Source organism: Helicoverpa armigera, chromosome 27 (genome assembly GCF_030705265.1).
Source record: "Helicoverpa armigera isolate CAAS_96S chromosome 27, ASM3070526v1, whole genome shotgun sequence".
NCBI classification, from domain to species: domain Eukaryota; kingdom Metazoa; phylum Arthropoda; class Insecta; order Lepidoptera; family Noctuidae; genus Helicoverpa; species Helicoverpa armigera.
This window is the reverse complement of record NC_087146.1, coordinates 1,160,134-1,186,071: the sequence shown is the minus strand read 5'-3', so window position 1 is coordinate 1,186,071 and position 25,938 is coordinate 1,160,134. Positions and strand designations below refer to the sequence as shown.

The following is a 25,938-nucleotide window of genomic DNA, read 5'->3' as shown; positions in this document are numbered from 1 at the left end:
AGTAGTTTTATTTAAACAATCTTGATATAAATATAGAACCTACATTATCCCCGGGAGACAGGCTACATTTTATTCGTTTACAGCAAGAAGTTCGTCGGGTACGCAGAAGAAATTGCAAGAAAGACCTAAAAGTATATACTGTTCTAATCTGAGTCACTATTGGGTAACGATTTGAAAAAATCTTACAGTGTTAGATTTACTGAGAGAAGTTTTAGGCTACTTTTAATTCGTCCTTTGTGAGAAGAAATTCCCTCGGGGTGCGAGTGAAACTGCTGGTATTTTAGGTCCTATTGTTGCAAAAGTACAATTTTAAATAGATGTTTATCTCAAAACTATTCCAAACCAGAAAACCACTACTAACTTTCATGACCATTAACCCCTTGTAAGCCAGTGCACAGATCTACGCAAAACACATTAGATTTTCTATCATTCCCTAATTAGCGGCATAGAAGCGGTTAAACCGGTCAATTTGCCATAAAATATCCTGCACAAACGATAGATAGGTCAGTGTAGACTAGATTGGATAGATGCATTGGATAGCGGCAAGTAGGTCACCTGTGTCTCCCCCGGCCCCTCGCATCGACTGGGATAGTCTATGAGTCCTATGTTATATTGAAATAATATTGAATAGGTTATAATCATTACTATACTAGTAAATGGGAAAGGCTTTCACGCCAAAACTACTCAACCGATTTAATTTTAACGTTTGGTAAATACAGAGATCCTGAAAAAGGACACATTACTTTTTAACCGGCTGCGGTAAGTGGCTCTGAAACTGCTGATGAAAGCTAGTTTAGAACCAAATTAAATCAATATTTTTTGGTACCCTAGGTCCTCGTTTGTACAAGTGGTCCTCTATTACTAAGGCCAGGGGGTATTTGTTAGCTCGTCGGTTTTTCAGTAGTGTGCACCATGGATCGGTGAGGATGACAAACTCAAACTCAAAATATTGCAATTCGCAATTGATGCAGGATGACTTTACCTTACAGATAGGCAGTCGCTCCTTGTAAAGCACTGGTACTCAGCTGCATCCAGTTAGACTGGAAGCCGACCCCAACATTTGTTGGGAAAAGGGCTCGGTGGATGATGATGACTCTGCCTTACACCCATCCATCGGGAAGCACGTCAATGAGGTACTAGTTTTTAATCGACTACCCAAAAAGCGGAGGTTCTCAATTCGACCGATGATGGAGACCAGAGAAGGTCGAGGGAACTCGACAACCGGATATTTAAACTACCTCGTGTTTGGGCTTATATTATTCGTATTGATGAGAACTTTCAAGTTATGCGGATAGTGACAACTATTCGTATCACACTGAAAAGCTGAAAATAAAAAAAAACTTTTTACAAAAAAATAAAACCGACTGAAACACGATGACTGTCACGATGCGCCAAAATTACATAGTTTTTTTTTTTTTTGCTTTTTAGTTTTTTTTGAAGTCGGTTTTATTTTTTTGTCATCTCTCTGATCTCCTTCTTTGAGAACAGCCGCCGTGACAGCTATCCATCTTGGACGCCACTATTACAGGCTACATTGTTAACCTATACTTCTTTAATTATAAATATCATAATTATTCATAAATCCTAGTATCCCTGTACCATATGACCGATTTACCCAAGTCCTGCAACCGGGTCATGCCTAGTATTGCATCTCGCTGGAGCGCCGACCTATTTGTGAGGTCGTTCACCCCGCCCGGGATACGCAAACTAGGATACTAGGTCTGATCGTTATTCTGTGGGCTGCTTTTTTTTGTTTTGACATTGAATTTTTTTGGGTGTGTTAATTGATTTTAAGATAGTTAATTATGGTATTGCAAATACAGTAATTTGATAATTTTTGTATGTTTGCTGTTTGGTGCATAAATAAATATGTAGGTTAGTTTCTTTGGTAAAGTTGATTAGTTAAATCTATTAATATTATAAAGTTAAATAGTTTGTTTGGATGTGCTAATCTTGAACTGTCTTTACCTGAATATATTATTACTATTGTGCTATATTATTTCCAATATCCATAAAATCCGTATAACCGTTTGCGAGAGAAGAAACATACACTCTCACAAATTTTCGTCTTCACCCGGATAAAAACACTTATATAGACTTCATGGATACATCGTTATCTAACACAGAAGAAAAAATTAAAATTGGAGATGAGCAGTTCATGAAATTACCGCGTTCAAAAAACAAACAAACAAATCGATCAGATTGAAAATATTATCAAATAAAAATACTTACCTATAACCTAGACCCACCTAAGTAAAACAGCTAAATCAGAAACAAAAATCCCATACCTAATAATTTCTATAGTTACCACGCAATACCCTAAGTATTTCCACGAATTCCAAAGCTCGTATTATTCATGGGCTGTTATAGGAAAAATCAGGCTTGTATCAAAATATTTTCTGTGCCCTATAAACCATGGTGACTCATGGTGTATGAAGGTCAGATTTCGTAATCCTAAATTCTAGCTAGGTTTAGTGCTAATCATGTTGGCAGAAATGTTAAAAACTTTGAGAATATCAGACTTTGTATCATCATCTGCCTAGCCTTTACCCAACTATGTTGGGGTCGGCTTCCAGTCTAACCCGATGCAGCTGAGTACCAGTGCTTTACAAGGGGCGACTGCCTATCTGACCTCCTCAACCCAGGCAACCCGATAGCCGTTGGTTAGACTAGTTTCAGACTATCTGGCTTCTGATTACCCGTAACGACTGCCAAGGATGTTCAATGACAGCCGGGACTTAGGGTCAATTCCCACTGAGAGAGCAGCGGCCGGCAGCGGCCGTAAGAGCACGGACAATGTAAGAGCGCGGCGCGGCGCGGCGCCGCCCGGCCTGCCGCGCTCGCGCTCAATCCCTTGCATTTACGGCCGCTGCCGGCCGCTGCTCTTTCAGTGGGGATTGACCCTTAGAGTTTAACGTGCCCTCTGAACCACAATCATTGATGTATAAGATACCTACTTAGAAAGTACAAACAAACTTAGAAAAGTTGCATTGGCACTTGCCTGAAGTGGAATTGAACCTTTTACATACTTGAGAGGTTGGTTCTTTACCCACTAAGCCACCACAATATTAATAAGCTGTTATAGGAAAATTCAGGCTGTTTCAAAATATTTGTTGTGCCCTATAAAACTCGTGAAGTTAACTATGGTGACTCATGGTGTGTATGAAGGTCAGATTTCGTAATCCTAAATTCTAGCTAGGTTCAGTGCTAATCATGTTGGCAGAAATGTTACATAATTTTCATACCTTTGCATAGTATGTGAAAAATAATAATCACAAAAACACAAAAATAAATGTTTAAACAATGAATGAAACCAATAAACTACATACATATCAAGATCATACATATCAATAAACTACATACATATCATATATATATCACTATTTATCAAGATGATATTTCTATTCTTATATATATTTATATTATATTATATTACATATATATTATATTCTATATGTATTATGTTTATATACTGTGTAGCTCTACTACATACATATGTTTAGTTTATTGTTATTTAATATTTGTTTAGTATTACATATTTGTTGTGCACATATAATTGACCCTACCTCTATCGAATATCTCTATCGCTTTAAGGTTGGCTGTAAGAGAACCCAATTCTGGGTTAAGCTCGCCGTTGTACATAACTGTCTGTATCCCGTATGTATTTACTGTTTAGTGTGCAATAAAGAATAAGAACATATTCAGTTTTACATATGGATAAAAAAATATTAATTTTTGAAAGTTAGTAATTCATATGAAGAATGAATTGTCAACAATTTTTTACATATTAAATTGTTTCCTTTAAGTATCGCAAGGTCTTTAAGTCACAGTGAAGTATAGAAGAAGTTCATATTATTACTTTTAAAAAATCGTTTATATACAATACATAGGTACTTACTGTAAAACGTCAGAAATTTACAAAAGACAGCCCCCAAAACGCCCACCCTTCACCACTTCCTATGTGTTATAGCTGGGAAGAAGAAGTGGCGCAACAAACTCCCCAGCAACACATGTCTGTCTTATAACAAAAAACAATCAGACTTTTTAATTAAATCAATTTATTAATTGAAATATACATTATACTTAATGACATATAGTGGACGATTTGTGACGCTACGTAGGCTCTGCTACGCCGTAGTAATGACCGTAGCAAGTTGAGGCTCGTAGCCCGTAGCTTGGTGACTCATACATAGCCGAGTTTCATCAAACAAATAAGAAAGTAAAGTTAGTTGTGTGTTATAATGAATATATGTTCTTTTTATCATCTCGCTAGGTTTTCCTGTGGTTTTGCTCGCATACGACTATGTATATTCTGTGCTTTGAAAAAGAAACCAGTCTCTGTGGTACTTCAATTACTATCTTCCTTGAAAATTTGATCTCAATGCGCTCAGTTGTTTAATTAAGAAAGCGCAACATTTACACAAAAATTACAAAACTGAAGAGTTTGCTTGCACTAATCCCAGGAACTGGATTCTCGACGGATTTATGAAAAAAGGTTTCAGTGTCAGAAAGCCCAGCCAGATGGATATATATCCAGGAAGAATACTTTTTGTCTCGTTGTATGAAGTAGTTCCCAAAGGGCGCAGGTGAAACAGCTGTTAGAAGCAAGTAAATAAATATTACAAAGACTAAATAAATAACTAAGTATGTGTACCTACAGTATATGTATAAGCAAGTGAGGTGAGTCAGTGACGTACGTCTGAACTTGCCACGGCATTAGGTCACGGCTATTTCCTCACAGCTGCGGCTCCATTGTTATACGGCATTTATTAGGTAATTGAATCTTATGGAAATTAAAACTAAAATAAATACCTACTAGTTTCTCCTAATATTTCTTCAGCAACCCGTGGCAAATACTTCGCGCACCCGGATAAAAAGTAACATATTGCCTTCTATAAATGTGCTAATCGGACCAGCATTTCACGTTTAAACAAACGAACTTTCTTGCTGTTTGTTATAAGTTAAGATTTCATATTTTTTATCGAACTTTAATGACACACCCCTATGTTTTAAGTGGGAAATCACAGATGAACCATCCCGCTGTGGATGCAAAGGGAGGGAGTGTCAGGCTTTTTCTGGTTCAACCTTTATGTATCAGAGCCAACAGGGTTAATCTTTCCAGACGAAATTTTCCCAAAATACAATGTAACATTATACAATTTTATTATTTCTTGAATAAACTGTCGTATACATAAATGCCGTATCGTCAAACACTGGACACTTACACAAAGATTGTTCGATACCAGTGAGTGATTGCCGCGTTTCGTTCCGGCTTACATAAGCACGATAGTGGTTCCTATCCGAGCTAGGTCCAAGTTCATCAACAATATAAACGTTAGGTTTTATTAAAACAACTGTTCTTTTTAAAAATTTTATGTGTAAAGTAGGTTTAAGATGACTGCCGTTCTGCCGGGGCTGCGGGATTGTTCGAAAGAGATACCGCGGCCCTGGTACATAAAAGGCCTACGACGGAATACGACGGTTTTTAGTCAGTAAGAGTCTGACACTCCCTCACCGCTGCTAACCAACAGCGGGAGGGGTCATGTGATGATTTTTGCCTGCCGTTTATGTGATCGGTGACTGCTAACACTACTGTATGCCGTCCCTCGTCGGTACTTAAATTCAAATTCATTTATTTCTGCGAATATGGGTACATACATATAGATCTTATATTATTCTTCGACTTTTAGTTCTAACTAGCCAGAAAAAGTCAGAAAGGATGACCACCAGTCTTACTAAGGGGTATCGGGTTGCCCAAGTAACTGGGTTGAAGAGGTCAGATAGGCAGTCGCTCCATACGGCACACTGGTACTCAACTGCATCCTGCAGGGAGGTTAGACAGGGAGCCGGCCACAACAGACTTAAGAAAAGGCTAGAAAGACTAGAGATGATAATGAGTAATACATAAGATATTTTTTATTTCTGAAATTATCACGTGGCAGGAAAAAATTAAGGCCAATATCGTGAAAAAAGAAATTAGCTCTAATCCCTAAGTCTGTTGGCGAATCTGTTATTTGGCTTCTGTCTGACGCACTTACTAATTATTGATGAAAATTATCCTAGTAACAGTTATTTTTTTGCTGGAAATCTGTAGTCTTTTTTATTTTATCTATCTATATAATCTAGAGGTATATAAATAAAAATGAATTGTTGTTCGTTAGTCTGACTAAAACTCGAGAATGGCTGAACCGATATGGCTCATTTTGGTTTTAAAATGTTTGTAGAGGGCCAGGGAAGGTTTAAACGATAACGAAGTTCGCAAGATCAGCTAGTAAGTAATATATTTTTAGTAGACGATGGAAATATTGACAGAATATTGTGCACATTAATTACTTTATTTGAATCGAAATAATATCAACATTAGTTAAGGCTCTCATGCAAGAAACGTGTTCTTGTGGTAGATACGGAACCTGACTCGTACATAGTCGATATTTTTTTCAGAAACTTTAAAAACTAAGTCCCTAATTATTTCCTTTGTTTTGTTACAGATACATGGCGACCTTGGTACAGAAGAAACACCAAATAAACACACAAGTCCCCCCTCAATTTTCCGCCATTTTGCAATAACGAATTTTTAAAAAAAAATGCGCTCCGTCAACTGCCGTCCACGTGCACACCCATCAAAAGTCATAAAAAAACTAAAAATAAAAAAGAAATACGAGCTTACCAACATAAAAATAAAAATACTGTGTTCCAAACTATAGTTACCAACGTGAGCGCGCGAATTTTTCGTTTTAAAAAAAGAGTTTTTTGACTAAAAAGGCTTTAACTCTGTAGTTTATGGATGTAATGTTAAAATAGTTGCCTTCTTTAGCAGTAGACAGTGTTGGTCCAATCTCTAATAAATAAATAAGTAATAATTTTCCCCCTTTATATATAAAAACCTGTGTTTTAGAGGTGTTATATTTAAACGTGTGATTGAAGGTTAGTATGTTATCATAATTTAATTAATATTAAAGCTATCCCCAGAATAAGTCAATAAAACTCATTGATAAATAATAAATTATTACAAGAAAAGTACGAATTTAAGCAATTTATAGATTTTTCTTGATTTTTCGAGTTACTGTACATATAGTGGGCCAGGTTTGAAACATCTTTATCTACATTGCTAGTCTCAATAAAATCAGTCTTAAGCTACATTTCGGACACAAGCTACTATCGCGGTTCTAACGCTACTGCTGTCGCGTGCCTCTGAAACGGTCTCATACATACCCAAACATAGAACAGCTTTGGCTGCGGGCTGCTCTCATATCCGATGACCGACAGCCATGCGTCTGTGCCCGAAGTATACCTTAAAGTTTACGTAAATTAGGGTGCATCTACATTTCTCCATGGTGCATGTATTTGAAGAAAGTTAACTTGCGCAAGTCACAAATGACAAGTGACAAGAGCACGCGGCTGGGTATTTTGCTTTAGTACATACGCGAGTTGCTGGACCCGCGTTTTTAAAATGCATGTAACCTGCGCATGTGCTTCAAGATGCGCAAGCTACTTGCACCGTGTAGATGCACCCTTAGGATATAAATGTGTCCTCCTACAACGAAGATTCAAGTAAACTGTAAGCTAAGGTATTTATTTTATAATTTCAGTGTGAACACATAAGCAATGGAGACCACTGAAGTAGAAAAGAGCGCAGGCGCTGAGGATACTAACCAACTGAACAGAAATAGGGTAAGTGGTATTCCTGACGTTATTATGATCTACTAGCCGTTTTACCGCGGTTTCACCTGCATCCCATGGGAGCTACTGCCCGCACCGGAGTAAAATATAGCCTTTGTTACTCGCAAATAACATAGCTTTCTAATGGTGAAATAATATTTAAAATCGGTCCAATAGTTTATGAGTTTATTCATTACAACCAAACAAACAAAAAAAGTTTTCCTCTTTATATATTAGTATAGATATTTATTTACGTACCTACTAACCAGCAGACTTGGTACCACCTAATAAGTTACATAAATGTACAGAAGAATAAAACATATTAAGGGACCAAGTACTTCAGCTTAATGTTACCTTAACAAGATAAGGTCCGATTTGAAAATTTCAGTGTTAGTACCTTTGCACACTAGGGTAAAATCATGCCGTCGACTTGCGTTTCCAAACGAGCTGTGCATAGACCCTTAGATATCCCTTTTCTCGAGGAAGAATTAATACATAGGATACTTTTTATTTATTTTTTAAATTTTTTTACGGTCGAACTATGTAGTTACCTCGGGAATATTCTGACTTTTATTCATAACTAGTCGTTTTCACGCGGTTTCATTCGCGTCCCGTGGGAGCTACGGCCCGCACCGAGATAAAATATAGCCTATGTTACTCGCAGATAATATAGCTTTCGAATGGTGAAAGAATTTTTAAAAACGGTCCAGTAGTTTTTGAGCCTATTCATTACAACCAAACAAACAAACAAAGTTTTCCTCTTTATAATATTAGTATAGATATGCTGTGTACCTACATTTTTTCCGCTTTTTCCGTGAAAACGAACACCTCGTCTACTATAAAACATATAAGAACAAACTACCTCTATTCTCTTACCATATAAAACCCCTTGCATTACCAAGGCGAAGGCCAAGACATCACAAGGTTGCTATATTAATGGTGTTCGCTATCTCGCAAGGTTGTTATACGTAACATCTAGTTAATGAGCTTCCAAGTCTTGTTGGTAATTAAACTAGACTATGTAGGTATATCAAATAATGACCTACTAGCTGTTTCTCATGATTACACGCGCCCCAGGTGAAGAGAGTTTTTAAAAAAAGTGTCTATGGCGTTTCTTGCAGGCTCTTCTCCATGAGACCAACTTTTTGGAACCGTGCAACTAGTGTGACTTTTCATAGGAGCCTGCAAAGGCCTATTTGAAATAAAAACATTTGACTTTGACTTTTACTTTGAAGTTTTTCCCATACCGGGATAACAAGTAGCCTATGTGTTATTCTGATAAATAAGCTTTATCATTACCAAGTTACATAAACATCCATCCAGTAGTTAATATAATTTGGGATAGACTCGATGAATAAACTATGTAATAGTGAAATTTTTATTTTTCAAATTGGACCTGACGTTATGAAAAAAGCCCGTTCAAGGAAATGAACTTTAGTTTTAAAATATACGTTTTTTCTGTATTTCCAGAGCTTCAAATCAAAACAACTGGTGCGCAGTCAAGCGCTACGCGAAACACATTCTCCGCCCCGAGCATTATCACCAGCGCAACCTACAATCACAAACGCCAATAATATCAATAATAACGTAGGCAATATCTCGCCTAGCGTCACAAACTCAAGCGCAGAACTCAACGGCTCTCCTAGCGTCGAAAAACCCGTCGAAAACGGCAACAACGCGCCGCCTAGCGCAGGAATCACGTCGCCTAGCGCAGGAATCTCGGCACCTAGCGTCGGAAACAAAAGTCCTAGCGTCGGAAACAAAAGTCCTAGCGCAGAAAATAGTGATGAAAATAGAACTGTGAGCGTGAGTGGGGATTCTAGTCATGTTAGCGTTAGGTGTAGTGATGTGGTTAACAGTAGTGATGTGAAAAATAGTGATAGTGATGATTTTAAGAAGAAATTGCCAGTTGAGATTCAGGTGAGTGCAGTTTTCATTCATTATATAAAATGTTAAGAAAACATATCTGAACATTATAAATGTTCCAGAATGTGCTCTGTCAAAGAAATCACGATTCTCTTTGTTGTACCGTTCAATAGTTTCTTCAATATATATATTTTTTGTTTTGTCACAAAATTCTAAGGGCCGTAGAATAGGGCACGCCACCATCGTGGCGGTAAGTCCCCTCTTTGAGGAGTGGCTCGGGAGGAGTCACGGCGCCCTCACGTACCGCATGACGCAGGTCCTCACCGGACACGGTTGTTTCGGGAGGTACCTGCACCGCATCGGTCGTGAGGAGGCGCCCGGGTGTCACCATTGTGCGGACAGCCCCGAGGACACGGTGGACCACACAGTCCAGGTGTGCCCCGCATGGGAGGGGCACCGCCGGGTCCTCGTCGAGGCTTTGGGCGGCGGCGACCTCTCGCGTCCGGCCCTGGTTCAGACCATGGTCCGGGGCGAGAGGGAATGGGATGCCGTCGCCTCCTTCTGCGAAGCGGTCATGCTCGAGAAGGAGGAGGCGGAACGCCAGAGAGTTCGCACCTCTCATCCCGGCCGCCGCGCTGGACCAGGTAGACACCATGGGCGCCGGGTGTCGCGAGATGACTCCCGGCCACCGTAGGCGTGGGTCTGTGGGCGGTGAGTTCGGGTGGCTCATCGTCCCTCTGTCTTTCTAGACGACAGACCCGTGTCGACGGCGCGCGTTGTTCCACGCGCTCCTCAAAGAGACGTCAGCAACCCAGCGGGCCCAGCAGGGCAAGGCCTGCCGGGGCTGCGGGTTGTTCGAAAGAGATACCGCGGCCCTGGTACATAGAAGGCCTATGACGGAACACGACGATTTTAGTCAGTAAGAGTCTGACACTCCCTCACCGCTGCTAACCCACAGCGGGAGGGGTCATTTGATGATTTTACGTCGCAAAAAAAAAAAAAAGGGCCGTAGAATGCTAAAAGATTTACAGGTAATCATTGAATTTTTGCCTGTTTTATTAGGTAGGTGTACCTCTAGAAAGATGGGATTGATTTTAGTAAAACTCATTTACAATTTATACTGTGTGGGAACTTGTTAATTTTTTCCTTGAAATTGCACTTAGCGCTCATTTAAATGATTTTTTTTTCTAGTTAATAATTATGTCACCCAAACGTTCCGACGGTTTTTGACATATCTTTTTCAGTCATTTAGGCTTCAATATGATCCCTGAAGTATCATGTGCCAATGCTACATGTGTAAATTATTTTAATTATATTTCTAGATAACATCAGGCAGCTGGGATGACAACCACCACGAGAGGCAGCGCACGCGACGCTGGCATTCAGACGCGCCGCGCGACCTGCTCTCCAACAACCCGCGCGTCAGCTGCGTCTGCGGCTCCTGTGCTGCTTGTGCACACTGCAGGTGACGGCGCAAAACTGCGCTAAAGTTGCGCAAAAGATTTTTGGGTTGCGCAAAACTGCGCTAACTTTGCGCAAAAGTTTTCTGTTTTGCGCAAAAATGTACTAAGTTTGCGCAAAAGTTTTTTTTATCTTGCGTAAAAATGTGCTAACTTTTACGCAAAAGTTTTTTTTACTGTTCCCAACCTTGTGGTTAGTTTCTGTATTACAATACTTCCATTTTCAAATGACAGGGGTCGTCGTCGGCGCCATTACTGCGCGTCGAAGCAGGACTCCGGTATCGTGTGCCCGGACGACTGTGCCGACTGCTCCGATGATAATGGTGAGAACAATATAAAAACAATATGCTTACCCACTATAAACTAAGCTCTCTCCTTGGATTATAATTATCTATCCCGTCTACAAGGCAAGAGGCCTTAATATATTGTATAATTGTATTATTGTATTTTATTTGTTTAACATCAAATACATAATGTAAAAAGTTCTATGAATGGAGTATGAAGAAGTTCATTTTTCAGTTTTTCAATGGTATTTAAGGGATTGGATAATATAATTTTTAATTTTAGCTTAGGATTTGTAACATTTCGATAAAATTACTTTCAGGTGCATCTAACAATGATACAATAAGAAAATCGAGCAGTCTCGATGTTGACGACCAAACTTATTATTGTAGGTAAGTACAACTACTTTGATACTTTTAATTTGTTATATTTTTGTGGCTAAGTAGAAAAGACATGAAAGAATAATCCAAAACATTTTCAGATGCCCAGAACGTAAAGAGAGACCAAAGAATACACCTTTAACTAGAAATGATTCCGGTAAGTTAAGTACAAAAATGAAATAAATATAAAATATTGTCTACATTCACTCATTCAAGTCACAGTAGTCATAAACTTATTATAGAAACCTATTACCAACATATTACTGTACGTAAGTTAGTATAAGTTTTCGCTCCTGGACGTTTTTTCCTTATTTATAAATAAAGGAATTTGCATTAATTATTACGTTTGCTCAATGTAGATTGGTGAAATCTAAGCACACTCATATTTGAGACATTGGTGCTTTAACTACTCGTCCATTTCGACTTACGATACCGCCACTTAGAAGTGACCAAATTGGAGGTGGTGAAGGGTGGCGGTTTTGGGGCTGTCTTTTGTTTTAAGTTCGATAAATCCTCATTTCAATAAACGTTTTTTAATTTTGCTAATATTTTTCAGATGACCGCTACGAGCCAACAGGTCCTGAACTAGTAGCGTTTATCAAAGACACGCTGAACAAGAACGTTCGCGATAGAATGGCACTCCTGAAGATCGAGAGAGAACTGCATGCGTTGGTCAATGATACCGGGTGAGTGGATCCATTACCAGGTGCTGATGAGCCGATGATTGGCTACGGCGGCTGTTCTCATGTAAGGAGATCAGCCAGCTGCGCAGGACATATTATAGTGTACGAGCATTTGCTTGGACACAGGTGCACTCACTATTCCTTCACTCTCATAGCACGATGGGACGGCAATCTGACACTAACGGAGAGAGATCACAAGCAGGACTGATATTATCGTGCTCTCCAATCCATGGGTGTATCAATCACCAACTTTCAAGCTTCGGGCTGTTTTGTGAAAGTTTTCTAAAACCCAATTTCAGCCCGATCCGGGAATCGAACCCGAGACCTCGTGCTTAGCAGCCGCGCTTGCGATAACTAGCTAACTAACTTTATTTTGATGCTTCAATTAATTGGTTCCCAAGAATTTCTCATACAAAGTTCTGGAAAATAAACGACATATATTTCTTAAAGAAAATCTACTTAAATAACATGATAAAAATTGGTGTAAATTATCTGGCTATTTAAACGTCGGTCATTTACCCAATAAACTGGTACCCAAGAACTTCTCGTACACAAAGTTTGAAGGGAAAACGATTTTCAATTTTGATTTGATTTTTGTTTCTTTCTGATTACGCCATCTTACACTAGTACTAAACAAAATAGGAACTCAGAGACAACCCTTGCAAAATATAGAGAACAAGAGAGGAAAAATGATAGGACACCTCATACGTCACGACGATTTTATCAAAAACATTCGTGGAAGGGAAGGTCGAAGGAAAGAGGGGAAGGGGTCGTCCAAGGTACAGCTACATCAAGCAAATTAAAGAAAAGGTGAAGGTTGTGACGTATAAGGAAGTTCAGGAATTGGCGCTAGATAGGCGTAAATGGAAGGGTTTTTAAATAAATGATGATGACACTCGTGTCGTACCTTCCAGCCGCTGCATAGTCCGGTTCCCGGTGATGACGTCGTACGGGCGCATGCTGGTGCACCGCTGCGCCGCGCTGTTCCAGCTCTCGCACCATCTCGACATGACCAACAAGACCTCCGTCATGGTGTCCAAAAGTGGTAAGTGAATGTAGACATGCAGTATGGTAAACATTGAAATAGACGTGGCATGGTAAAATAATAATAATTTTAATTTTAGTCTGTCTTTTAGAATTGGATAAAATATAGGGCACAAATTGTTTTAAATGATTTGATACAAAACATTTAAAGTATACAAATAAAAATTTATTTTATACAACAACAAAAACGGCCAGTGGCCAGTTAGATTTGTTTAAATAAAATGAATTTAAAATATTTGATAATTAAATACTTGTTTAGCGTTCCACAGGCACACCCAAATAAGACAAAATTGTTGGAAAAATAAACTTTTGCACAATTTTTTTATTCATCTAAAAGAAAGACAAGTTAGAAACACGTTTTTTGTCAATACGTCTATTTCATACCAAGAAAGAGTAACCATTATAGCTCAACCAATTAAAATGATCTATTCCACATACATTTGTTCGTCACAGGCACATCAGGTGGTCGTATTCCATGTACGAGCTTCAAGGAGTGGTGTACCACCACGTTCCCGCCCAGTCCTCAACGCCATCAGCCAGATCATACGCATGCCAAGTTAGTATTATTTACTTATATCTACTCTAAATTTAATAAAAAAATATGTGTCAGTGAGTCTAGAATGGCGGAAAACCCAGGACGCGGGTGAAACCGCGGGTGGAAGTCTTATGTATATGTCGGCGTCAGGATCCGACATCGTTAAATAAAACAAAGGGGTTCTCACACAATCACTTGGTTTATTCCAATTAACACAGTATTAGTCACTACAATTATTTATCACGAATTTGTGGGAGGTGTGCACTCGGCAACGGTCGGCGAACGAATGACCCGAGTCGTGCGCGCGCGCCGCTTTATATAAGGTCCACCGTTGACAGATCGACGGTTGACACATCGACGGTGGCGCCGTCATATACATTTTGTTAAAACTAAAAACGAGCATCAAGATTTTTTTTTATATATTTTTCCATTCTTTTACGGTACACCAATCTAGAGTCCAGAGATTGCAGCTGATCCGTATTTTTTTCTTCCTGTAACTGTTTTAATATTTAGGGTCCGTTGACACAGACCGGCTCAGAGCGGAGAGCAAATTCTTAACACGTTGAAAACCGAGTACTTAGTATAATGTAGTAAGGTTTATTTTTGCATGTGCACTGCTTTTGTCATGAAGAATGCTCGAAGGCGCTCGGTGTGAAATAATAAGAGGTGCTGATCGGCTCCGATCGCGTTCTTTTTCTCGCGTCTTGCAGACGTGTGGCTCCGATTGAATGCACTCCGAGCTGGTCTACATGAACAGACTCTTATACTACCAACCGATTGGATTGGAAACCTAGAAGGACTGGCAAATGAATTTGGCTATAATTTACAGGTCTATACTGAAAAGGGACACACACTCATTGGACGAGCCGGGCACAGGATCCCTCGCAAACAACAGGAGCAAGTCCCTGGAGCAGAGGGAGAGGGACTACGAGCGGGTACGACGCAGGATATTCAGCTCAGTGAGTATATCACACACTCGTTGGACGAGCAGGCACAGGATCCCTCGCCAGCAACAGGAGCAAGTCCCTGGAGCAGAGGGAGAGGGACCTAGAGCGGGTACGACGCAGGATATTCAGCTCAGTGAGTATATCACACACTCGTTGGACGAGCAGGCACAGGATCCCTCGCCAGCAACAGGAGCAAGTCCCTGGAGCAGAGGGAGAGGGACCTAGAGCGGGTACGACGCAGGATATTCAGCTCAGTGAGTATATCACACACTCGTTGGACGAGCAGGCACAGGATCCCTCGCCAGCAACAGGAGCAAGTCCCTGGAGCAGAGGGAGAGGGACCTAGAGCGGGTACGACGCAGGATATTCAGCTCAGTGAGTATATCACACACTCGTTGGACGAGCAGGCACAGGATCCCTCGCCAGCAACAGGAGCAAGTCCCTGGAGCAGAGGGAGAGGGACCTAGAGCGGGTACGACGCAGGATATTCAGCTCAGTGAGTATATACCACCAGGAAAAGGTCTTCTGGTTAACCGATTTCCCAAAAAGGAGGTTTTATGTTCGGCTGGTATATTTGCTAATGTACGTCTATCGAATTCTCTTTCATTTGTCAATCGTCATCATCATTATCCTACCCTTATCCCAATTTTGTTGTCAAAAAATACGTTACATAACAATACTACATGACCTCTGCCCATTTTTCAAACGGTTTTTAACCCTCCTCCGAGCCTTTTTCCCAACTATGTTGGGGTCGGCTTCCAGTCTAACCGGATGCAGCTGAGTACCAGTGCTTTACAAGGAGCGACTGCCCTATCTGACCTCCTCAACCCAGTTACCCCTTGGTTAGACTGGTGTCGGACTTACTGGCTTCTGACTACCCGTAACGACTGTCAAGGATATTCAATGACAGCCGGGAACTACAGTTTCATTTGCCTTTCGAAACAATACTACATGATCCTTTTCAACTATTTATTTTTAACCTTATCTCTTATGTAATAGAACTATATATAGTCAATATAACTTTTATTTATTAATGTATTTGGTTGCAGCAAGACGAAGCTCAATGGCCGTGGTTGACTTCAGGAGGACCTATCAAACTGTTGACTCCTGAAGGAGGCAGAAATAAACTATTAAAGGTATACATTTTCAAGCACGTAGTCTCCTCCTGTTAGTCTTAGGAACCTTCTAAAATTATTTTTTTGTATGTAGACTGAGAATGTGAAGAAAAAAGACAAGTTTAATGTATTGTTGTATTGTTTCATGGAGTATATAAGGGAGTATTAAAGGGGGTACATACGGCTAGTACATAGGAGTACTACACAAGGGTAGTACATAAGGATTGGATATAAGGGGAGTACATAAGAGTAGTAAATAAAGGTAGTACAGTCAACGTCAGGTCAGTGGTAACAGTTTTATAGGAAAATCGTACTTATTACTATTGAGTTAAGGTGCATGACAGTTACCACTGATGTGCGGTCTACCGTACATAAGGGGAGTTCATAAGAGTAGTAAAGGTAGTACATAAGAGTATTAAATAAATGTAGTACATCAGGTGAGTAAATGAAGGTAGTACATAAGAGGAGTAAATAATGGTAGTACATAAAAGAATAGGAGTGGGCTATCTAACACCGAAAGAATTGTTCAAATCGTACCAGTAGTTCATGAGATTAGCGCGTTCAAACAAACAAACAAACTCTTCAGCTTTATAATATTAGTATAGATAAGAGTATATAAAGGGAGATTATATACAGGAGAACAATAATTTCTTACAATACTTCTCAGGTACAATCTCTAGAAGGCACCGGACCTGGTACCGGCTGGCGAGGACCAAGAGGTCCTGTCTCCAAGAGTCACAGCTTCGGAGGGTATGCTGCCGCTGAACCGCAGCCGCCGAGGCTGTTGAGCAGGCAGGGTATGTGTTAGATCCCGTCGGTATCCTTTAAAATGGTGATGGTGTTGTAATCAAACCATCATCATCTCCCGAGCCTTTTCTCATTTCTTTTTTTGGGATGTTCAAATCAAACAATCGTTTTTTTTTTAATTTAATCTGCATAAAATATTACAAACAAGTAAATATTTTGGAACTTAAAATTACTTCATAGTAAAATTCTGAATTAATCAATCCTATAAGGAATGAATGATTTTTTGTTGTTTTTCACAGTACAACTCTAGTATGTTTATAAGTATTTAAATTATTTTGACATTCTATCTAATTGTCATGAATCCCAAATGACAAAAAGGCTTACTATATTAAAAAATGTTATAAATAAATAAATATATTTTTTTTAATCTTGTCAGTTTGTCAGTATTTAATCCATTTAAATGAAAATAAGTACACGGACAGCCTAAAGCTGAAGATAAGATACACTTTTTCCTGATGCGGGAAGTAGCTCCCTTATGACGCTGGTGGAGTCAAAAGCACCTCATTAAAAACGCATCAACTGCGAACTGTTTCGGGAAAATCTATCAATTTTGTTCTACTTTTACCCAGGTGACCTGGCATCCAGCAGTTGGCGTCTCTCTCCATCCAGTTCAGGGTATAAGACGCTTAGTCTTCGCAGCACCGACTCCATCACACCTTCACCCACTGGTGAGTTTGACATAGAGCATTTTTGTCTATATACTATTTTGCCCTTACTACAAAAACTTAAAAATCTGTTGAACACTTGTCTAATAAAAATATGGCTGCTTAACGGACCTTGTTTCAACGTTATATAATTTGACATTTTTTTAGACAAGTGTTCAACAGACGTTTAAAATTTTTTGTGGTACGACGGTTTGTGTCTAGAATGTCTGCTATGATTGTTTTTATATTTAACTGATTAACAATTTTTTTTGTGTATATTTAATTCGTATTTTGAATCTCTCGTTAGTCTAGCAGTCGCATTGCATGACAGCTATTCTTGAGGTCTTGGGTTCGATTCCTGGATCGGGCCGCAATCGCTTTATACGTTTTCGAAACTTTCAAAAAGCAGTCCGTAGTCTTCAAGTTGGTGATTGATGCACCCGTACATCGGAGAGCACGTAAATGTCGGTCCTGCTTGTGATCTCTCTCCGGTGGTGTCGGATTGTCGTCCCATCGCGCTATGAGAGTGAAGGAATAGTGAGTGCACCGCAGTCCAAGCTAATGTGCCCAAACTATACTATGTCCTGCGCAGCTGACTGATCTCCTTATATGAGAACAGCCGCTGTAGCCGATAATCGGCTAGGAGGACATCATATCATCAGTTAGGTATATTTAGTTATTGACATGACTGCAATAGAAGTGCAAACCAAGACGCTCTTATACACATCATATTGCGTCTTCTGTGTGTTCTCTCAATCCTTCTTTGTGTAGGACGCCTAAGTTATGCAGTGGACTCATAAAAAGGCTTCTGATCATGACAATTACCTGTTACCAGGAGGTGCCAGTCCTGAACCAGCTTGCAGCACAGCATCCAGCATCCCTGCCGGAGTTCCCGACACGGGCGTCGTGTGGTGCGTGACGGACATGGCCGCCGTGCCGGCCGGAGCACTGCTCATACACCCCATGGTAAATATATTGCAGCTGAGTGCCTCACTGACCTCCCAGCTAGCATCCCCGCCGGGGTGGCGGACACGGGCGTCGTGTGGTGCGTCACGGACATGCCGGGGCGCTGCTAATACATCCCATGGTAAATATATTGCAGCTGAGTGCCTTACTGACCCCCTAGCTAGCAGCCCCGCCGGTGTGACGGACACGGGCGTCGTGTGGTGCGTCACGGACATGCCGGAGCGTTTCTCATACACCCCATGGTAAATATATTGCAGCTGAGTGCCTCACTGACCCCCTAGCTAGCAGCCCCGCCGGTGTGACGGACACGGGCGTCGTGTGGTGCGTCACGGACATGCCGGAGCGTTTCTCATACACCCCATGGTAAATATATTGCAGCTGAGTGCCTCACTGACCCCCTAGCTAGCAGCCCCGCCGGTGTGACGGACACGGGCGTCGTGTGGTGCGTCACGGACATGCCGGAGCGTTTCTCATACACCCCATGGTAAATATATTGCAGCTGAGTGCCTCACTGACCCCTAGCTAGCAGCCCGCCGGTGTGACGGACACGGGCGTCGTGTGGTGCGTCACGGACATGCCGGAGCGTTTCTCATACACCCCATGGTAAATATATTGCAGCTGAGTGCCTCACTGACCCCCTAGCTAGCAGCCCCGCCGGTGTGACGGACACGGGCGTCGTGTGGTGCGTCACGGACATGCCGGAGCGTTTCTCATACACCCCATGGTAAATATATTGCAGCTGAGTGCCTCACTGACCCCCTAGCTAGCAGCCCCGCCGGTGTGACGGACACGGGCGTCGTGTGGTGCGTCACGGACATGCCGGGGCGTTGCTCATACACCCCATGGTAAATATATTGCAGCTGAGTGCACATCTGACCTCCTCAAGCTTGACAATCCAATAGCCTCGGTAAGACTGGTTGTCAAGCTAGCTACTGGCTTCTAACTACCGCATTCAGTGACTGCCAACCTGACCTCCACAACCCGGACAACCCAATAGCTCTAGGTAAGATTAGTTCTCAAGCTTACTGGCTTCTGACTACCCGTAACGACTGGCAAAGATGTTCAAATGATAGCCGAGACCCACCAGTTTAACATGCCTTCCGAAAAACGAAAGAACTCGTGATGACAAGATGATCACCCATCCACGGAGCGATCAGGGCAAGCGTTGATGATGTAACTAGCCAACTAAGTTGGGGTCGGCTTCCATTTTAACTGGATGCAGCTGAGTACCAGAGTTTTACAAGGAACGACTGCCCTATCTGATCTCCTCAACCCGGTTACCTGGGCAACCCAATACCCCTTAGTAAGACTCATTGGCAGATTTACTGGCTTCTTACCACTCGTAGAAACCCCCCCCCCCTCTTTTTTTGACCTTCCCTTCCACGATGCATTTACTAACTAATATCTGAAGATGTAATTTATATGTTTTGTTTCAGACGGGACGTCCACTAACAAACCCGGATGGTACCGTATACACGTTCGATCCGGCGAATCCGCCGGTGTTGTACGACCCAGCTGCCGTACAAAATGATGAGCAACAACAACAAGTCAGTACATATTACATACCTATTAACTTTTTATATACTTCCTGTATTTCCTTAGGTTTACCGTCCTAAGGAAGTAAACCAGAGTTTTTCAACCTTTATTATGTAATCTTGCTTCAAGAAATATTTCGTGACCTATACCTACGTTGCAGTTGCTATTGAAGTATGTATGTATTTTATTTTGTGTTGTAACATTTGTCACTCTATCAAGTATTACATTTTGTTTTGTTTTTAATTTTCTCAGTTGGATCCGAATATCGAGAAGCGTCGCGGCAGATTGGAGAAACAGCATTCGTTTATCGACAACGGTAAGTCTATTTCTATTGCATAAAATGCGGAAAATATGAGTCATGGTTAGGTGAAATACCTTCCTTTTCAGATGATTTTATATTTGTTTGTTTTTTACAGACTTCAGTTCCCGTCAAAACGCTTTGCAATTCTGAAGTTAGCTACTTTACTCCTTGAGCATTTATTCATAGGTACAGATATTGTCGAGATGTTTTTCTTTTCCGAAGTAAATTGTTTACTTCCACAATAGTCGTCAGTTGTCAAAAGGCTAACTTCAGAATTTGCAATCAAAACTTTATAAACTCTTTTGCAAAAAAAGCGGGCACTTATGTGAAATCTTGGTTTTAAGGACTTTATGTGTATTTCAAAGGGTTTTAATATCTGTAGGATGTTACTAGCATCAAAAGGGTTAGACAAGCGTGCGTGAGAGTGTATTCTAAATTTAAATTTTGGAGAAATGTTAAGAAAATGGTTAAACCTTGCTTTGGACTAGTTCCTGGTAGAAAGTTTGTCGGCGTTTTGAAAAGTTTTTGACGTGATTTTCAGAAAACTGATAATGCAGTTTTAATTAATGCTTAATGGACTTTTCTTTTACATCAAAACATTTTTTTAAGAACTATGCGTTTTTGATAAAATTTTCACCTTCTCTAAATGATCTATAGTTATGATTGATGGCAATGTTAAGAGTTTCGGTATTTTTGTGTAACGTGTTCTATTGTTTAGATATTGTACCCACGCGGTTTAACATATCCCTTTCTCATAAATAAACACAATTTAGAGTAGTCGCAGTACTTTGGGCTGCACGAAAACCAATTTAAAGTTAGCAGTGCCGATCACAACTCATCTCCTATCAGACTTTGACATTTTGAAAAATCTTGAAATTCTACAAAATACAGAAAATAACGGATAGACTGTAAGCTTAAGGTCTTAAGGTCTCGTAATCACTGATTTTTAAACAACCTCGCCTCTGGGGAAACCCCGTAGACCTCTGAAGATCTATGAGTCTGAGCGTTAAAATAACGTGTTTTCATCAAACGGACATTTTGTTAAATAGACTTGCCTGCGCCGAGGTTTTCGTATATCTACAGTACTTTCCTGCTTAAATCATAACAATAATTGGCTACCTGCTCATTTCTTAAGAAACATACCTTTGGCCAATAATTTTGAATTCATGACGCCCTTTCAGCTAAATCATCGTTTAGTAACCCGACACCTATGGAGTTATCCAGAGCTTTAACGCGACAATAATTTAACTGTTTGGATAGCTTTAACCCTCCTCCTTATTTTTAATATGGTTAATTTAAAATTTATCACAAAATTCGGTATTTTTTGAATGTCAAAGTCTGATAGGAGACGAATTGTGATCGGCACTGCTAACTTTAAATTGGTTTTCTCGAAGCCCAAAGTAGTAAGACTACTCTAAGTTGTGTTTATTTATGAGAAAGGGATATTTTAAACCGCGTGGGTACAATATCTAAACAAAAGAACACGTTACACAAAAATACCGAAACTCTTAACATTGCCATCAAACATAACTATAGATCATTTAGAGAAGGTGAACATTTTATCAAAAACGCATAGTTCTAAAAAAATGTTTTGATGTAAAAGAAAAGTCCATTAATCATTTATTAAAACTGCATTATCAGTTTTCTGAAAATCACGTCAAAAACTTTTCAAAACGCCGACGAACTTTCTACCAGGAACTAGTCCAAAGCAAGGTTTAACCATTTTCTTAACATTTCTCCAAAATTTAAATTTAGAATACACTCTCACGCACGCTTGTCTAACCCTTTTGATGCTAGTAACATCCTACAGATATTAAAACCCTTTGAAATACACGTAAAGTCCTTTAAACCAAGTTTTCGCATAGGTGCCCGTTTTTTTTGCAAAAGAGTGTATAAATATTTTATTCGTTTACTGTGTCAGAGTGCGAGTGTCAACCAAGCGAGGAGTGTCGCAACAAGTGTTGCTGCGAGTGTCGGAGACACGAAGCCTGTCATCTTAAGAATAATAATAATGACAAGGTATGTTATACATAACTGTAGACAAACAGACTTGACTAAATATATCCAAACGCAATTACAAGAAGTTTTTTGTTGGTGTGGCTCCGAAATAACTGGACGATTTGAAAAATTATTTCACTGTTTGGAAGCTATACTATCCCCGGGTAACAAGGTTGTATTTTATCCGGGTACGGGAAGGAGTTTCCTTGGGAAGCGGTTGAAACCGCGAGAAACAGCTAGTAGATAGAAATATATATTTTTTTAAATACGAAACTGAAAAACCAAAATGGGACGTCAAATTCATAGGCAATGAAAGAACCGATTTCTTTTGTTTCCCAACATCCTAACTAATATTATAATGTGAAAGTAACTCTGTCTGTCTGTCTGTCTGTCTGTCTTTCTGTCTGTCTGTCTGTCTTTTCTTCACGCCTAAACTACTGAACCGATTTGTGTGAAAGGAGATGGCCAAAAAAACACCCAGAGTCGACAGGAACTTCATATGTATGATTGGATTCAGTATAATTTGTGGATTTTAAAAAGTATTTCAAATCATCTAAAAACCATGGGGTTCTCTTTTCATAACGTTTTTTCGATCAAGATTTTAGTTCACAAAAAAGTTTACTTTTACTGTTTGATGTTCGTTAGAAGTTGAATGCAGACTCGTGATTGGACCGTTTTGCATTTCTAAGTCATTTGTTATATTTGACAATGTCACATGGCGCGATTTTCAAAGACAATTTCTCCAAAAACATTTCATAGCCACTTGTGAAGGTTGCATGTAACTGCGAAACCTCTCCAAGTAGGTAAGGTCGGTGCTTAATCGTAGCTGGAGTGGTTAAATACAAGATCTTTTAACCACTAGGCTAACTCTGAAACTATGGGGTTATTTTATTACTAGTGGCTTGTATAATGTTAGTTTACTTTGCTTTTTTATGTCCCTTGACGTTAATAATCTTTAAAATCAACATATATTCAACATAACCTATTTTTGCGATAATATGAAATAGCTCCAAAACCCCATGGATTTCAGTCTGGATTTTTTGGCACCATCAAAGGTCTGTCATAAAGAACCTATTGGTAACCATTTCATTGCTGTCGATTCTGGGTTTTTTTTCTATGAAAATTTGGCCATCTCCTTTGGTACAGACATGTTTAGAACTTGAGAAAGGACATAGGATAGCTTTTATTACCAAATAAAAAATGAAATTTATTCCGGACATAATAGCGCCATCTATTGGTCAAACCAAAAATCTGCCGGAAGTCACTATTCCACGTGAACGAAGTTGCGGGCAAAAGCTAGTTATACTATAAACTTCATGATATTTATTTATTTAACAGGAAACAAACACAAAACCACAAAGCCCATTCGAAACGAAACCAACCGAAACACAAGAAACACAACCAGAATTCGAACCAGCCAATCAGACGCCGGAACAATACGAGCCGACCAATCAGACGCCAGCTTACGAGCCGCCAACCAATCACAAGCCGTTTGAGACGAGGACTTTTGAGTCGACCAATCAGACGCCGGCTTACGAGCCGCCGGCCAATCACAAGCCGTTTGAGACGAGGACGTTTGAATCGACCAATCAGAGCGTTGGGAATAACGGTTTGAGTAATAGAGCGGGTAAAGTGACCAATGAGGGACAAGAGTTGGGATATCAACAGTATAATCAAGGATATAGGACTGAAGAGGTACGTAGTTGAAGTTTTCAGATTGATATATACCTAGTAGTTTTAGGTATTTTGAACCTCTATCTACGGAATTCAATGACCTTATATCAAACTCAAACTCAAACTCAAAATCGTTTATTCAAATTAGGCTGATAAATCAGCACTTTTCGAACGTCAAAAACAAAAGACAGCCCCCAAAACGCCCGCCCTTCACCACTTCCTATGTGTTTTTGCTGGGAAGAAGAAGTGGCGCAACAAACTCCCCAGCAACACATGTCTGTCTGCAAGGTTTGAAGAACCAGAATGTATACAAGTCAAATAAAAATATCATTATCACATGATAACCATTATATAAAATTAAGAAAGGAAAAAACAATACAAACTTAACATAAGTTTAACACAAGTAGGCTAGCACACAGATTTACACCTATAAAGACTAAGTACTCAAGCATTACTTACAGTCTATTAAGTGTATCTAGAGCCTCCTGTTAATAAAATAAGAATGTATTTTTAATATAAGCATAAAATCGGCGTGCCCACCCACATGCGCAGATGGATATGTTGTAGCTGTACAACACAAACAAGGTGTATACCTGCCAGGACTACAGTATTATTATTTTCTCCAAAATAAGCTAATAGAAAATCATACTATTAATAATAGTGTCAATAGCCACCAACACGACCTGGTACCGCCAGCAGCACCCGTTCACGAGTATAACGCGAGGATCAGCCATCGCCCCCTTCGCACATTTTTGAGGGAAGGGGACAACCCGACCCCCAACGCTACCGCTGGCCATACCGTCTAAGGGAGCATGACGTGCTTGCTGCTATTCAACAAAAGTAGAACATGTAAGAAGTGCTGCAGTCACTAGCAAGCCATAAAGCAACAACGCTGAGCAAAATTTAACAAGAGAAATAAAAGAAAAAAACAGAATTAATGTCTGAATTAATGTCAATCAATGTAAAAAAAATAATAATAATAAGTTAATAATTTAGTTACAGTGATAACAAGAATGAGCTGCCTTGCGTTCAACTTAGCGACCAACTATTCCTATCATTTAAATAATCATTAATGCTATAATAAGCCTTCTTTCTATCAAGACGTTGCATGTAAAAATTCTTAATTTTATTGAAAACTATAAAGATCATTTTTTTCCAAATTATTCCCGCTTGGTCTCAATAGAGGTCAACTAAAAATGTATGGTTGTGAAATTGTCTCCAAAAAATTCCTGTTATTTTTTGTTTAAAATATATGAGCTACGTAATTCTCGAACTTTATGTGATAAACAGATTTATTCTTACCTCAATACTTCGTTATTTTTTTGTAATTCAGTTCTTTATCATTAAGCAACTATGGCCCATATACATTTTAGCAACAATTAACCAATATAAGTACATAATGTTATAAACAATGCAGCAAGTTTCAAACCAGAGGTGATTACACCTAGAATATTTTACAAATCACCACAATAACCACTTGCCTAATCCCCAGGTAACATCCCCACCACAATTGGCTCAGCAGTTCGTTCCACACGACGTGTCGATGCAGGTGATGCCAAAAGTGGCACCGCTTCCAATACCCGATCCTAATTTACGTGAGTATTTCTCTTATTACTATATGGGAAGGTTGTTATTTTTTATGGTTTAAGAAGGTTGTAAAATGCTTAAAAGAACCTCAGAATGGACGACAGATTTCGATTGTTTTATCATGTAGATGACTTTTTCAATAAAGCAAATACATGCTTATTGTTGTGTAAAGCAAATTCTTTGCATCAAATAAATAATTTGCGGACAGACATCTTACGAAATGAATATAATACAGCAACGATTGCTGTTATAATTTGGAAAGCAGCTTTTTCGTTTAAAAAAAATGACCGAAAATAACAACAAAACCACTTACCATTATTTTTTGTTCTCTCAATATCTCGTTCACATAACACATCACAGGACTCCTCGACATAAATAAATTATATAGACTTTGACCACCACACTATTATATAATAACATAAGCATTTCACCACCCCATCATACTATATGTTCA

At 39.7% G+C, this 25,938-nt stretch overlaps 1 protein-coding gene across 1 annotated transcript in view; it reads left to right on the top strand.

Moving 5' to 3' along the window:
- Positions 1 to 25,938, top strand: part of LOC110381580 (uncharacterized) — a 53,766-nt gene that overhangs the window by 14,511 nt on the left and 13,317 nt on the right. The window contains exons 2-21 of the mRNA XM_064041914.1: positions 6,489 to 6,924; positions 7,590 to 7,671; positions 9,130 to 9,579; positions 10,848 to 10,990; positions 11,220 to 11,308; positions 11,590 to 11,659; positions 11,749 to 11,804; positions 12,204 to 12,333; positions 13,245 to 13,375; positions 13,828 to 13,930; positions 14,739 to 14,868; positions 15,906 to 15,992; positions 16,639 to 16,768; positions 17,348 to 17,446; positions 18,258 to 18,388; positions 19,825 to 19,935; positions 20,177 to 20,240; positions 22,147 to 22,244; positions 23,562 to 23,918; positions 25,390 to 25,492. Coding sequence (XP_063897984.1) covers positions 7,606 to 7,671; positions 9,130 to 9,579; positions 10,848 to 10,990; positions 11,220 to 11,308; positions 11,590 to 11,659; positions 11,749 to 11,804; positions 12,204 to 12,333; positions 13,245 to 13,375; positions 13,828 to 13,930; positions 14,739 to 14,868; positions 15,906 to 15,992; positions 16,639 to 16,768; positions 17,348 to 17,446; positions 18,258 to 18,388; positions 19,825 to 19,935; positions 20,177 to 20,240; positions 22,147 to 22,244; positions 23,562 to 23,918; positions 25,390 to 25,492 — 2,548 coding nt within the window. The 5' untranslated portion in view covers positions 6,489 to 6,924; positions 7,590 to 7,605. The remainder of the gene's footprint in view (positions 1 to 6,488; positions 6,925 to 7,589; positions 7,672 to 9,129; positions 9,580 to 10,847; positions 10,991 to 11,219; positions 11,309 to 11,589; positions 11,660 to 11,748; positions 11,805 to 12,203; positions 12,334 to 13,244; positions 13,376 to 13,827; positions 13,931 to 14,738; positions 14,869 to 15,905; positions 15,993 to 16,638; positions 16,769 to 17,347; positions 17,447 to 18,257; positions 18,389 to 19,824; positions 19,936 to 20,176; positions 20,241 to 22,146; positions 22,245 to 23,561; positions 23,919 to 25,389; positions 25,493 to 25,938) is intronic.